General features: G+C 46.1%; 1 protein-coding gene and 1 long non-coding RNA gene across 5 annotated transcripts in view; one reads left to right on the plus strand and one right to left on the minus strand.

Moving 5' to 3' along the window:
• Positions 1–12,630, minus strand: part of TMEM94 (transmembrane protein 94) — a 45,412-nt gene extending 32,782 nt beyond the window's left edge. For 2 of the 4 annotated variants that reach the window (XM_065852510.2, XM_065852509.2), the window contains exons 1-2: positions 12,477–12,628; positions 7,069–7,195 (exon numbers count right to left, since the gene is read on the minus strand). In XM_065852510.2, the coding sequence (XP_065708582.1) occupies positions 7,069–7,092 (24 nt within the window). In that variant the 5' untranslated portion in view covers positions 7,093–7,195; positions 12,477–12,628. Of the gene's footprint in view, positions 1–2,298; positions 2,417–7,068; positions 7,196–12,476 lie in introns of those variants that run through there. The other 2 variants (XM_071816452.1, XM_071816453.1) reach the window with 2 other exon arrangements.
• On the plus strand, positions 10,687–12,393 carry LOC139829345 (uncharacterized). Its single transcript, XR_011741791.1, has 3 exons — positions 10,687–10,925; positions 11,788–11,914; positions 12,221–12,393. It is a non-coding gene; the product is annotated as an uncharacterized lncRNA (long non-coding RNA).
• Positions 12,631–13,228: the final 598 nt, after the last annotated feature.

The raw sequence follows: 13,228 nt of genomic DNA on the forward strand, positions 1-13,228 counted from the left end.
ACCCTGAAGAAAGCCTTTCTATAGGCAAACCTAGGTGCTCTGAAGCTGTCCCAGAGGGATCTTTCCAACCTTTCATCAGCTGCAAGAGCTCTTCCTGCCACAAAACAGGAGATGAGCACGCCAGGGTGATGAAGCCCTTCACCAGGGGTGTCAGGTCATTAACAAAAATGTCAACATTCACATCTTTGTTTTGGAAAGTTGCATTCAAAGAGTAATCCATTAATTTTCAGGTCAAAACAAAAAACAGCGAGACACCTTCCCACCCAGCTGCCTCAGCATAGGGTTTCCTCTGAAAAATATAAAAAAGAAGAAACACACAGTGAATTCCAGGTCACAGTGAAATCAAACCCCTGATGGGTACCAGGAGGCGTTGTAAGAGGCTACACTTTCGTTTTTGCAGATGCCCAAAGGGAAAAAGTCCTAAGAAGAAAATGAGCAGTGGCTTCCTCCTTTGTCTGGAGAGCACAGGAGCCTCTAAGTGCACTTGTGGCTCCTTTGAAGCTGAACGCTGGCAATCCCAGCCTCAATGATGGAAGCCAGGTAAGCACGGGATGATTGCAACCCTCTGCCTTGCAGATGACACCGCAGCCCTCAAGAGTTGTAATCTGCAAGACGGCTGTTAAAGAAAAGCACACAGTGCAACAGGTTTTTGCATGGCATTGTGAAAACCAGATGCTCCTCTGCACCTTAGTTTCTCATCTCCATAATGGGACTACCAACTCCTGACCAGCTGTAGGCATTGGAAAGATGAAATATTTACCAACCCACCTGAATGCTACTGGAAATCACAGGAAAAAAAAGAAATATGTGTCGATACCTGCACGATTCAGGCAGCTCCATCAAGCAGATCACGGCTCTTGGGGACCACTGCCTTTAAAACTGGACATGCTGGGAAAGGTACCAGAAGGCACAATGAACGCAGCTATTAAACTTGGGTTAAATGCCACCTGACGTGAGCTTGGCAGCCACAGTTTAGCTGCTGGTGGTCTCCAATCAAAAGAAACAAGGAAAGTGTTCAGCACAGCAGTGCCCAAGTTAATGGACAGAGCAACAGTCAAGAGCTGTCTCCTTCCTCCATCTGTAGCATCAGCACCAAAGGCAGCCCAGACCTCCCCCGGCCCTTGGACAAAAGAGCCCCCCCCGTTTGGTAACTGGGTGCCTGTGGGGGCCGCAGTGTGGATGCTGGTTTTGAGGCTCCCTACAGCTCATCACTAACAAGGCCTGCAGACTTACACTGCAAAGAGACGCGGCTGTGGGCACACAGATCTCCAAGAGACCTGGCCAAAGCAACGCAGATTAGCTGTCTGAATCACCACTGCACTTTGGTGCGAACATTTTAATCCACACAATGACATTCAAGTATAACGCCCTTCATAAAGCACAGAGTAAGATGCCAACAGGTGTGATCAACCTTTCCATATGGGTAATGCAAGCCCAGCGCTTTACTTCTCCCTCAGCAAGCAGCAGCTGAACGGCAGAGAAAGAGGCGACCGCTCCCCAGGTCACACCCCAGTTTTGATTTGTACATTCCCCAGCCGGTCTCTTCGGTCCTGTTTGCAGCAGCAAATCCCCAGCCATGGTTACCTGCCCCACCAGGCTGCTGGCACAATGAGGCTATGTTTATGCAGTGCTTTGAAGTTCACCTGTACTACGCAATTATCAAGCTTTAATTACTGTAATTTATCCAGTTACAGTATTCCTCCAAGTTCAGGGAGCAGTTAGAGGTCCATATTTATTCTGGCTTCAACACACAGCACACTGCTTTATGCCAGTGCAAAGCTCACTCCAGAGGATGCTAATTCCCTCCAAGAGGCCAGCAATGCCCAGAAATCCACACAACTTCAGCACATATTTCGTTCCCTCCATTAGTTTCCTTTTTTTAACCGAAGACTTTGGGGACTAAAACTCTGATACAGCTGAGCAGGTGCACAGCGAGATGTTTCGAAGGGATAAGGAGGTTCAACAGCTACAGATCAAAGCCCATAGAAGAAACAGACAAATGTAAGTCATGAAGCAGAGGGGCAGTAAAGCAGGAGTCAGCACCTAAAATCATTTTTGCCCCCTCCTGTTGGTTCTAGGGTTAAATCTGCAGTTTAAAAAAGAGCTTTTTTCCCCATTACCTCCGACACTAAGCCGTTCCCTAGCTAAACTCATCATTCACCATTTAATGTCCTGCCATAACCTCTTTCCCTAAAACCTCAAAGCTCTTCACGCACCATCACATCAGGCAAGATGCAGGTTGGGGAGGGAGAGAGGGAAAGCCATTTTGAATTTAAATGTTAAGGCAAAGAAACTTACTTTGCGGCATTTGCCTTGGTGGGGGATCCAGAGATCCGCTTGCTTGAAGAGCATCCGGGCTAAATTCCTGCGCCACTTGCCCAGCAACTTGCAGTGCTGCTGCCCTCCGAAAATGAGAGAGCAAAGAGGGAGAGAGAGCAAGACTGTGCAGAGCCCAGCGCTGCAGAGAATGAGACAGAAGCAGCAGAGTGAAGCACCAGCCTGCTGATTAATTCAGCCTGTTTCCAGTCACGCTGCAGATCCAGCAAGGAGGCGGTGGATGGGGGTGGGGGGATGAGGGATAGAAAAGGGGAAAAAACGGCAGAGAGAGAAGAAAGTTTGCCCAGGATAGCACCAGATGTCTGTAAGAAGGGTCCATTCATCAGATGGAGCGGACACAGCCACAGTCCCTGGGTTCCCTGCCTGTAGAGATGCATATGCATGCACTGTAAGGGTTGGTGCTGACAGACAGGGGTCTGTGGAAAGGCAGATGGCAAATTAGACAGGACAAAGTGCTATAAAATATACTACAGGGGAAGGAACACCTGAACAGGCAAGGAAAAAGACTAAATTGAGACACAGAGCCCCAGGAATCCTAACTCCCCTACATAAATCTAGGAGACTTCCAAATGACTCCACAAAACCAGCACAGCCTTCACTCTCACTCTCATCTTTTACAGGAATGCTGCCTTCTCATTGTTAGAGGGAAGCACATTTATAAGTGGGTTTTTATATAGCTCCTATTTCAGTGCTGTCCTAATTCTGTCTGGGGCTTCCCAGTTTGCAGAGCAATCCCTAAACCAATTATTTTCATTCCAGCCAAGATTCACATCAATAGCTTGCCAAGGATTACAGCTGGCCAGTGCAGAATGGAAGAGATGGGCACAGGAAGGGTTTCCAGTCTCCGCACATTATGTAGCTTTGAAGACCACGTAGAGGTGTCAGGACTCACCAACCCTCCCTGGCCAAGCTCTTCACTGCCCTTCCTTCCTGAAACAGGCACAGCCCATATTCTGTGTCTAAAGCCAGAACTGAAGCAATTAAGAGGTCTTGATACTTACAACAAACCAAATGCAGGGTCTAGTTATCACCTCTGTGTTGACACTGAGTCACACATCGGTATTTAATCTCACAAAGCTCTTAAAGCCAAAGCTGAAGGGAAGCAGACAGTGCATTTAATGTAACTCCAGGAGAAAGCAGGGGGAGAAAGGCAAGACATCCTTCATCCTTCTGTAGGGCATTTTGTTTCCTAGACAACAATTTTAAACCACACAGAGGAACAAAATGTCCTAATGGCACAATTTTCCTTCCTTCCTCTTTTCCTGCTAAGAAACTACTCACCTACTCACTTCAACACAAAGAAAAAAGGAGAAAAAAGAAAGGATCAACAACAACATGGGGTAAGAATGGACAAACCCTCACACAACATACATTTAACACCCCCTCTTATCGTAGTCCTTGCTGATCTGTGTCCCATGACTCTGCACCTTCAAGAGGCTCAAATGAATATGAATAAAACAACTGGCTGGTGACAGTGCAATACCAGGAATAACCCTTGTGCTTCATGCAGACAAGAGGTTCCAACACAACTTTCTTCCAGCTCAAAAACTCCAGCTTGAGTCATGAACACAAATGGAAATGGATCAAATTGCTGCTTCTTGTTTACCCCCACTGTTGAGAGACTTTGCTCTGAAATGTTTAGTGTAGGGCAGTAATTTCTACCATGTAGCTTCCTTCTGACATCAGCTGGTATCATAAATTGCATCTGACATGCATTTGTACATTAAGTAACAGAATGACAGAGCAGAAGCTGTAAACTTGAGTTCTGAAAACAAAACTGTGACTGGATATAAAAGGCTGAGTATAAAGGCAGGGACTGAGATCCACACAAAAACTGCAGCATAGATGAGAGATGCCCATGGAAAAAGGATCAGTTTGTGAAAAGCCCTTGGAAGAAGAGCTGAGGTTTTAGAGAACAGCAGGAATAAAAATAGTTATTGGCAAGACGAGAAGAGGCAAAGGACTTGGGCTGCTCTTCAGTGCAGCTCTCGTCAGGCGCCCTGGAACACGACAGCTCAGGACCAGCAATGCTGTGGCTGGAGCCTTGTGGGGTGCAGCACGCGCTCCCCGAACACAGAGCTGGGCTCTGAGCAGGAGGCACGGTGCTGTATCCACAGCACGGCAATTACCCGGGGATAACACAGCTCAGTTGTTATTGGTAAGTGCAGAATGGACGATGTCAATCATTTTTAATAGATGGTGTTGCTGCAAATGCAGCCTACGTCTAAAGTAACTCAAACTCACAAGCCTAATGCTGTGCTGTGGCAATCAATGCTGCTGTCTGTCTTCGTATGTGCTGAGTGGGTCCTGGAGCAGGGATTCTGGCACCTTTCACAAGTACTAAATTCACTTCAGAAATACACAGAAAATTAAAAAGTCAGGAGAAGTGGGGAAAGAACAAGATATCAGCACATTTAATTTAAGGTTTTGGCACTGCTCCTAAAATACTCTCTGCCTTTCTCTGCAGTGTCTGGCTTCTGGCAAAAACTGGAAGGCAGCCTGCGTTACACCTGACAAACTCTGATCCTCAGCCATTTCTGACAAGGAAACTGTATTAGCTGACTGGAGCCAGAGGACAGGCTCTCATCTCCTGAGTGACACATGGCTGTGCTGCAGCAGTACTCAGAGCACATCTTCTGTTCCGGGAGCGCCAGCTCTCCATCACACACATATATTAGAGCAAAGAGATTGCTTTCAACTAGTTTTGAGACTGATGTTTTCACATGGGTTCATTGTATTTGTAGCATTTTAAAATAAACCTAGCACATCAATTTACTACTGAGGTTACATGCCAGGTTAATTTGTTCCCTTATCAGCATATATGTGTCCAAGTTCTTAACTTTGGAAAGGAAGATGGATTCCACTTTAAAGGGGATGAAACAAGGATCTGCAGTATTGAAATAAAATAGGAGAAAACTCCTTAACACCAAATGGTATACTGCTAACAAGAATAAAACCATCGGCTTTCCTCAGAATCCAAACAAAGTTGTAAAATGCAGCTGTACATATCAATGTTTTTTAAATTCTTATTGAAAAAAGCGTGAAGATCTCTTGCCTTCACTTTTAATCCCCATTCGAAAAGGAGGGAGAAAAAACTTGACTAAATCAAGAGACACTAAGACTCCAGAACACCATGGTTCCCCCTGTAGTCTCCTTGTGCAGGACACTTTCCTAACAGGCCTTTTAAAGGTCTGTTACAATATTATCAACGCTGCTGCCTGTCCAGCAATTTGATACGCTCTTCCTGAGTTGTACAATGAAGAATGTCATCTGGGAAAGAGATGAACCAAAGATAGTGACCTACAGTGAAAGTGTCCTCACTGTGCTCTGCCATGGCTGCAGCAGTGCCAGAGCAGGCACTCGCAGATCCTACACAGAACACACCCCTGCACAGAATGGTAATTGCATCATCTCTTAAAATGATCAATACCAGATTAGCCCATGATGTCATTAACAAGAGAATAAATAGATAATTATCCTCATTGGAATGTTACCTCCTAGCAATACAGCAATTTGATATAAACCAACATAGCTCAGACACGCCTTCCGAGCATACCAGAGGCGAGAGGTTCAGGCATGAACAAACCCCGGACCAAAAACCCAGCAAATAAGAAATCTAGTAGGCAAGTGCAAGAGTTGATGTGGAAAACTCAGTGCTTTTTAAGTCACTTACACTGCTGTAGTAATCTTTTAGAGCAGCTCTGAGTCCAGGTGATTAACTAACAGGTACTTTGCACGAATGAACAAAAGCACTTCTTGATACTGGAAACGCTGTAAACAAAACAGCAAGAAAGGGATGCGCAGAATAACAGAGACAGCAAACGTGATTTGGCAGACAAAGCTTCCAGGATGGTGGAGAGAGGAACACCAAAAAGGAAAGCCAACAATGTTCTCTTACCAGGGCCAGATGAGAGCTTGGCATGTATAATGTTCTCCACTAGTCCTGAACTACCTGTCCCATTTCTGATTGAGATCCAGAATTGGGACCAGTTCACTTTTTTGAGTGATAGGTACATTTAACACTCAGGCAGCTGCTGAAACAGAAGTGACCAGCAAACTGCACATTGAAGTGATCAAAATCACTTCACTTTTGGGAGGTAGTAACACGTGCCAAGTTTGCAGTCTCCTGTCAGCCACAGCAGATATGTCTTTTTAGCTTCTATAGCAGCTGTTTATGATGATCTCCCTCTCTTCTTTTTTCTTTGAAGCTCAAGGCATGTCAAAAGAGCAAGATACAGATTGCCCCTCCATACAATATCTAGACTTATCTGGCACTTTCTAAACCAGATCTAGAACTACTATCCTGCAGCACTCTCTAGAAAAGACATGCAATTGCCCAAGAAATACATACACTTATCATCAGTAAAACTGGACTTGGATGATTTGATCACCTTAGTTTATTTAAAAGATCTTCTCAGTGAACTCAGTCTCTCAAATAAAGCCAGGGGATTGAAGCCCTACCCTGAAGCTCAGGAAAGACACAGTGTATGTGACAGCGTGTCCTTCACCTGCATTGTTCCACGATGGTGCCTCAGTCCCAGCCTGCAAAGGACTTACCTACTGATACAACCACCTAGAACGCGCAGGTGACAGAACTTTCAACTTCGATACTAACCATGGATGATACCATCACATAATAATGCCAAATGGCGAGTCTTGATCCAAAATAGTGAGAGACAACTAAAAGCACTCAAGATGTAAGTTGGGCATGATCCTTTTCATGAAACCTACCTGACACTTCTCCTTGAGGTCCATGGCTATGCGGTTCTATACGCATGTCCAGCAACAGGGGACTGCTCCTCAGGGGAGAACGGGTGCTAGGGAGAGACGAGCTGGGCTACACTGATCACATCACCATCTGTGGAAACACAAATGGAAGCAGTCAGTCTCCCCACATCACTCCCTTTACGACAAGAAAGTGATTAAATTCACAAATCTCAAATGACAGGATCAATCTTTCAAAGGAGAACTGGGGAGCTGAAAGTGCTTCTGATAGTACATGAATCGTCCCTTTACTCAGAACTGATCGCATAAGCTTAAGTCCCCCCCAAAACTGGCAGCAGCACATGACTTAAGTTCCCTGAAGCTCAGAGTATTATTGCAGCCCTGATGCACTTTTGGGCACGCCTCCAAAAAAAGCTGACAATACTCTGGATTCCACCAGGTGTTGGAGCAGGCTGTCACCCACGGCTGTTTGTCTTGCTGTTCTTATCTCCCAGAAGCTTTGTCCAGCTAATCTCCAGTGGCGCCTGCAGTAATGATTCTTCCATTTGCTGAACGACATATCCATTCTCCGACAATGCAACGCTGCTGGTCTGAGCATGTATCTGACCACCTTGAAGCAGGCCAGAAGTCATAAAAACAATTCCAGATGACAAGGGAACTAGGCCCTTTTTTATTTCTTTATTTTTAGCACTAACAGCAAGGTAACTTTCTGAAAATCCAGAATGCCAACCTCAGCCAATAGATACCCGATAGCTATGTGGAGGGTTCTGCAATGCACATTTAGAATATCTTCATTTTGTATCTATAAGAATGAACAAGTTCAGTGCTGGGATTCCTGTGTGTACCTGAGACCCAGACCTTTTCAAATCTGAAAAATACTTTCCCATCACCTCAAACTTGTTTCTGTTTGGAAGCGCCCTGAGCACAGAGTAAGTCTTGCAGCTTGATCAGAGTATCAACGAGTGTCTGAAACATCCTTTTGAGAAGCAGAAGCAGAGCTTTACAAGGGCCCATTCAAACTTACCTATACTTAATAATTTCTCGAATAACACTGTCCTATGCAGTCAGCGTATTTATATAGGTAATAAACACTGCGCTTTCAAATCCTCCTTTGAAATCTAAGGATTTCAAAGCACACCAACTTACCAAACCTTGCAACATCAGTATGAGGTACCAGTGATGAAATTTATTAACCAACAACACAGCATGATACATTACCTACAGAACTTATAAAACAACTAGCGAAACAGAAAGATCAGGTAACTACACAACCTATAGACACCTGGAAAGAAAAATGTGTTTCTGAAGCTGCAAGTGTTCAGGGAGAAAAATAAATCAACCTAATGATACTGTTTCCCTAAAGTGTTCAATCACTGATGCTTTCATGCTATTTATTGAAAATTCCCAACACAGATCAGTCTGTGAAAAACTATGGGGAGTCTGAACATTACTTGCTGCCAAAAGTGAATTCCTCAAGAACAGAAGCCTGATCTGTCACCAAGAATAGAAACACTGGGGAACAGATAATAACCAAAAAAGCGGCTGCCTTGGAGAAAATGGCTTCGATTAGGGCTGATTGTTTTGATATCAGCAGAACCATACGGTGTTCTTACTCACAAGTAGCTGATGTCTGCCTGTTAATTTGCAACATGGGCACATTTGCTGATATTTAGGCTTCCAAAGGTGCATCAAGTGACACTGTGAATTGCTTTGAGACTCACTGAGCACAGAATAATTAAAGCAAGGGAGCTGGCAGCCACACTGCTTGGCTTCAGTACCTGCTTGTGGAAAAAGCTGTCAAAATTCAGGCCAGATAAACATTCTTTGCCTAGGGTTATTGAACACTACATTATAGATAGAGATAAGCATATCTGCTTCAGAAAGAAACTGTGAAGTAAGCTTATTAGTGTCTGTAAAGTGAGTGAGATCTTCTGAATGAGTGTTGTGTATGTGTTAAGTGTTACCAACTCAGCAGTGGCCAAGTATCTCATTTGTGCACAGCCATGAGGAATCTGGAGTGTATTTCACACAGGCCCCGTTTCTCTTGCTAATGACACGAATTAGAGATATCTATTCTACCTTGAAATGAACTTACAGGTTTGTCTTCCAACTGACAAATGTGCATTTTGGGGGTGAAATTAGTTTTTGTTTAAACTTTACTTGCTGTGAGTTTTCCAGATAAAAATATCTCTGATTCCTTTCTTTCTTCAGCACAGGACTTGCACATTAGACTTATTTCAAAGGACAGTGCTGGTTTAAAATGAAAGCTGAGCAACAAGGAGGGAGAAGGGGAGTAGGAAATTGCTTTGATGCATTTGTCAAACCACCGACTTACTTGCAAGATTAAGATTGGTAGAACAAGATGCTACACAACTGAAGGAACACATTTATTTTTGTTTTAAATTTGTTCTGGTGAGTTGAGAAGCAATGGACAAATACGACAGAAAGAATGATCAAACTACTTTAGTCTGCCTTACTGTTTTCGCAAGGGCTAATGCTATTTCAAATTAAGGTACAGTAAATCTGAAAGATTTTTGCCATGTTCATTTTTCATTTCTTGGTTAATAAATAAATAAGTAGTGTTTGAGAATTAAAGGATTGTTTGATCTTTTCTGCTTTAGGACCTCTAGGCCTGCCACAGAAAACACAGCATGTATTCAGTCTGGATCAGGGTGAAAAAATGCAATAAAAGGTAGAATTCTGAAAGCTTGAAGCATCCTTCCAGCTTCTGCAGAGCGATGAGACATCATGTGTTTTGTGGCACGATGCCTTAAATGACAACTGAAACACTTTACAGCAAGTGTATGGAAGAATTAACTGCAAAAGTGATAGCTGTCATTTATCATCATTATACTGCTTATTATGATAATCAGGATTGTATAACTACCTCCATTAAAAAAAAAATCCTAAAATGCTAGAAGACCACAGTCTAAAATAAAATTTAAAAGTCAGTGCTATTTATAGGAGCCTCTAGCAAATCAATTTTTGCTGACGTACACTGACTCGGATAAAAGTGCAGCTTTTTCCCTTCAGTTTATAAACAAGGGCGTTATCTGAATAGTAGTTTATAGTAAATCTAGGCAAAAACACTCTTACACCAGCGTCGCCATTTGGAGATCTTGAACAGATGTCACGCTGATGGGAAGGTGTTTTCTGGGAGTTCCCACAAGCAGACCCAGCACCTGAACACCATTAAAAAGATCAAGCTTATACATCCATCCAAAGTAAAGCACAGCCCTTCTGTGGAAAAGGCGCAGATCAGTTCAGTAGATTGTGTGTTTTGGTATTCTCACAAGCTTCGTGGAAGCTTTATGATGAACATTTGTATGACTGTGTCTAGGGCCATGAGCTGACTCACTGTACTGTGAAAGGAAAACACAAGAGCTCTCTGCAGCTCCTGAAGAACTTCTCTCCACTATTCACTCAAAAGTATTCTGGACAGAGATCCAAAGTGCCCTATTTGGTGTACAAACCATCCCATACATTATCACAGGTGTTAAAAGCCCAACTAACCCACAGCAAACCCCACTCTTTGCAGGCCTGGGGGCAGGACAACGCTGCCCAAGCCCTCCCAGGACTCTCTTTTTCGCCAGCCCTGTAGATAGACTTGACTTTTGGCCAATCCGCACAGCCCCTGGCCCTGCTCCTGGCCAGTCCCACCCAGCTGCAGGATATATATAAACCTTCACAACCCATCACCATCCTCAGGGCTGCCTTTCTGCCTGGAGCAGTGTGGTCTCTGCAGTGTTTGGTGTGACCTCCAGCAGCGAGGCTGGGTAGGACTCCAACAGAAACCAGGGTGGCCTCAAAGATCCAGCGACTTAAACAGTTATGAGCTGTAATACGGAGATTAGAGGAAGGAGGTTTGTTTTCTTGGTGCCACTTGCAGTAGCAACATTGATTTGTTTTGTGACCTAAGCTAACAGCACTAATATCTTAATCCTCTCATCAGATAAAAAAATGTTGGTAATATGTTTATTGAAAAGGACGCAGTTAAGAAGAATATTATGTGAAGTGTTTTGATGTGCTTGAGTTAAACACAACCAAGAAATATGAAGCGCTATTCTACGTAGTGCATAAAACTAGCACAGTGTAGCTATTTATATGTGTCTGTATTATGCAGGCTTCTTAGAAAAAATCTAGTTTGCTTGCTAGGTTATTCAAATTTTGCTATATTTGAGCAAGCACTGTAGTTTAATGCAGTACAGCAGCTGTTAAGTAACAGTTCGTATAAAACTTGAGTTTCTAAGGAACCCAAAGTGTTTAATGGAGATCGTGCACTGCTGTACTATTCTGTCTCATTGTGTATGAGCTGTCTGTTCAACTAGGAACTTTACGACTGCTGGGAGAAATAATAGCATTTTGAACAAGCATACCATTGCAGTTTCCTTTTATCAGAAAATGTGAAAATAGGTACTACTTGGTAGTTGTCTCAGGAAGATGGATGGGTGCTTAGGCTCATCTGCTATGTTGGTAATTTTTAAGACTGATAAGCCTAACTTGAAGTCTTGTGGCACGAGATGTCCTCCTGTGGAAACTTAGTGAGCCTTAAATGTGTAACTAAAACACTATCTGTTCCTGTCTGCAGGTTTTCCGTTCCTCTCCAGCTATCTCTTGGGTAGATAGTATCATCTAAGACAAACTTCTTGTGCTTTATGTAATGGGCTCCTTAACTGTGATTTTCAGACCTTTTCTTATCAATAATGGCCTGTGTTATCCTGACAGGAGAAAGCTGCCAAAGCAAAAACAGCAGTAGTGTAATCCAAGAACACGGATCCCAGCTTTTGTAAATGGAACAAGTGGCGGTCTGAGGTGCAATGAAGTGAACCGCTGATCAAGAGACTGCGACGAGGTAGGAGCGGGAGGGGCTGAGCCGGGGCTGCTATCCAAGCCTGCAAGGGGTCCAGACACACTTGGGGCGCTTTTGTCAGAATTTGGGACCATCCCTACAAACCTTCTTGCGGGGTACAAAGCTGGAGCTGCCGGTTTTGCTCTGCGCTGCCGGGGGCCCGGCCCGGCCTCCCTCGCCCGGTGCCCGGCGGGGGCTGCGGAGCCTGTCCCGGGCTGGGGGAGAAGCCCCGCCGGGCGCGCTGAGCCGCTAACGCGTGTGGCAGCGCCTTTTTTTCGGGTCTTTTCCTAGTTTATTTTCCCTCCTAAGCCGCTAGGTAACGCTCTGGCGAGGTGCCAGCGGAGAGTGTCTGAGGGGAACGGCGCTGCGCGGGATCCCGGCCCGAGGGACGGAGGGAGGGCAGCGCGGCGGGACCACCGCGGCTCTGCCTCGGGCCTCCCCCGCCATGGCAAGCAGCCCCCGGCCGAGACGGGGACACCGCAGAGGGAGCGGCGGGCCCGCCCGGCCCTGCTCCCCGACGGGACGGAGCCCGGCCGCGCCCCGCCGCCGCTCGGCCAGTACTCACCAGCCGCGCCGGGCAATCTGGGCGGGGGAGCCTCTCGGCCGCCGGGCCTTCCCCCGCGCCGCCGGGGCCGCCATCAGGGTCACTGGCAAGCGGGACGCCACGACGCTGGGGACCCGCGGTGGCGCTTCGGGGCGGCCTCAAGAAGCCCGTGTCTGGTTGGTGGAATCCCGCGCGGCCACCCGTACGCCGCGCGGTGATTGGCTTGGCCGGGGTGGCGCGCGAAGCTGAGCATCCGCCCTGGCGGCAGGTCGGGGCTGACCCTGAGGGAAGTTCGAGCGGGCTGGGCGCCCTGAGGAGCGGCAGCTCAGCCCCGAGGGGGCGGGCGGCGGAGCGGTGATCACCCTGCGGCTGCCGAGGTGCCGTCGGAGAGACTGTGCTGAGGGGCAGTGAAGTGACTTGGGGGTTAAGGGAATGCGCGGGGGTGTGGAGAGAGACCAAGAGCGGCCTGTGGCCTAAGGCTCCAGCCCCTTGGCAATAGCAGGCCAAACTGGGTGCCCCGGTTAAGCGAGGGTGAGGGACTAGGGGTGTCCCTTTGCCAGGGCTGTGCCTCTGCAAGAGGAGGGTGACACCTGCAGATCTCCCTCCGAAAAGCTGCTTTTGCTGTAGAGTAACCAACTGACTGGACGTCTCTGAGGAGCTGTGAGGCGATTGCACAGGCTGGGTACCAGAAGCACAGGAAGCCGTGGCAAGAACAAGCACCCGAACGTACCAAGCCGGTAATCTAACGAGAAATCTAAGCCACTGCAGTCTGG

The sequence above is a fragment of the Patagioenas fasciata genome, chromosome 18 (assembly GCF_037038585.1).
Source record: "Patagioenas fasciata isolate bPatFas1 chromosome 18, bPatFas1.hap1, whole genome shotgun sequence".
Classification (NCBI taxonomy): domain Eukaryota; kingdom Metazoa; phylum Chordata; class Aves; order Columbiformes; family Columbidae; genus Patagioenas; species Patagioenas fasciata.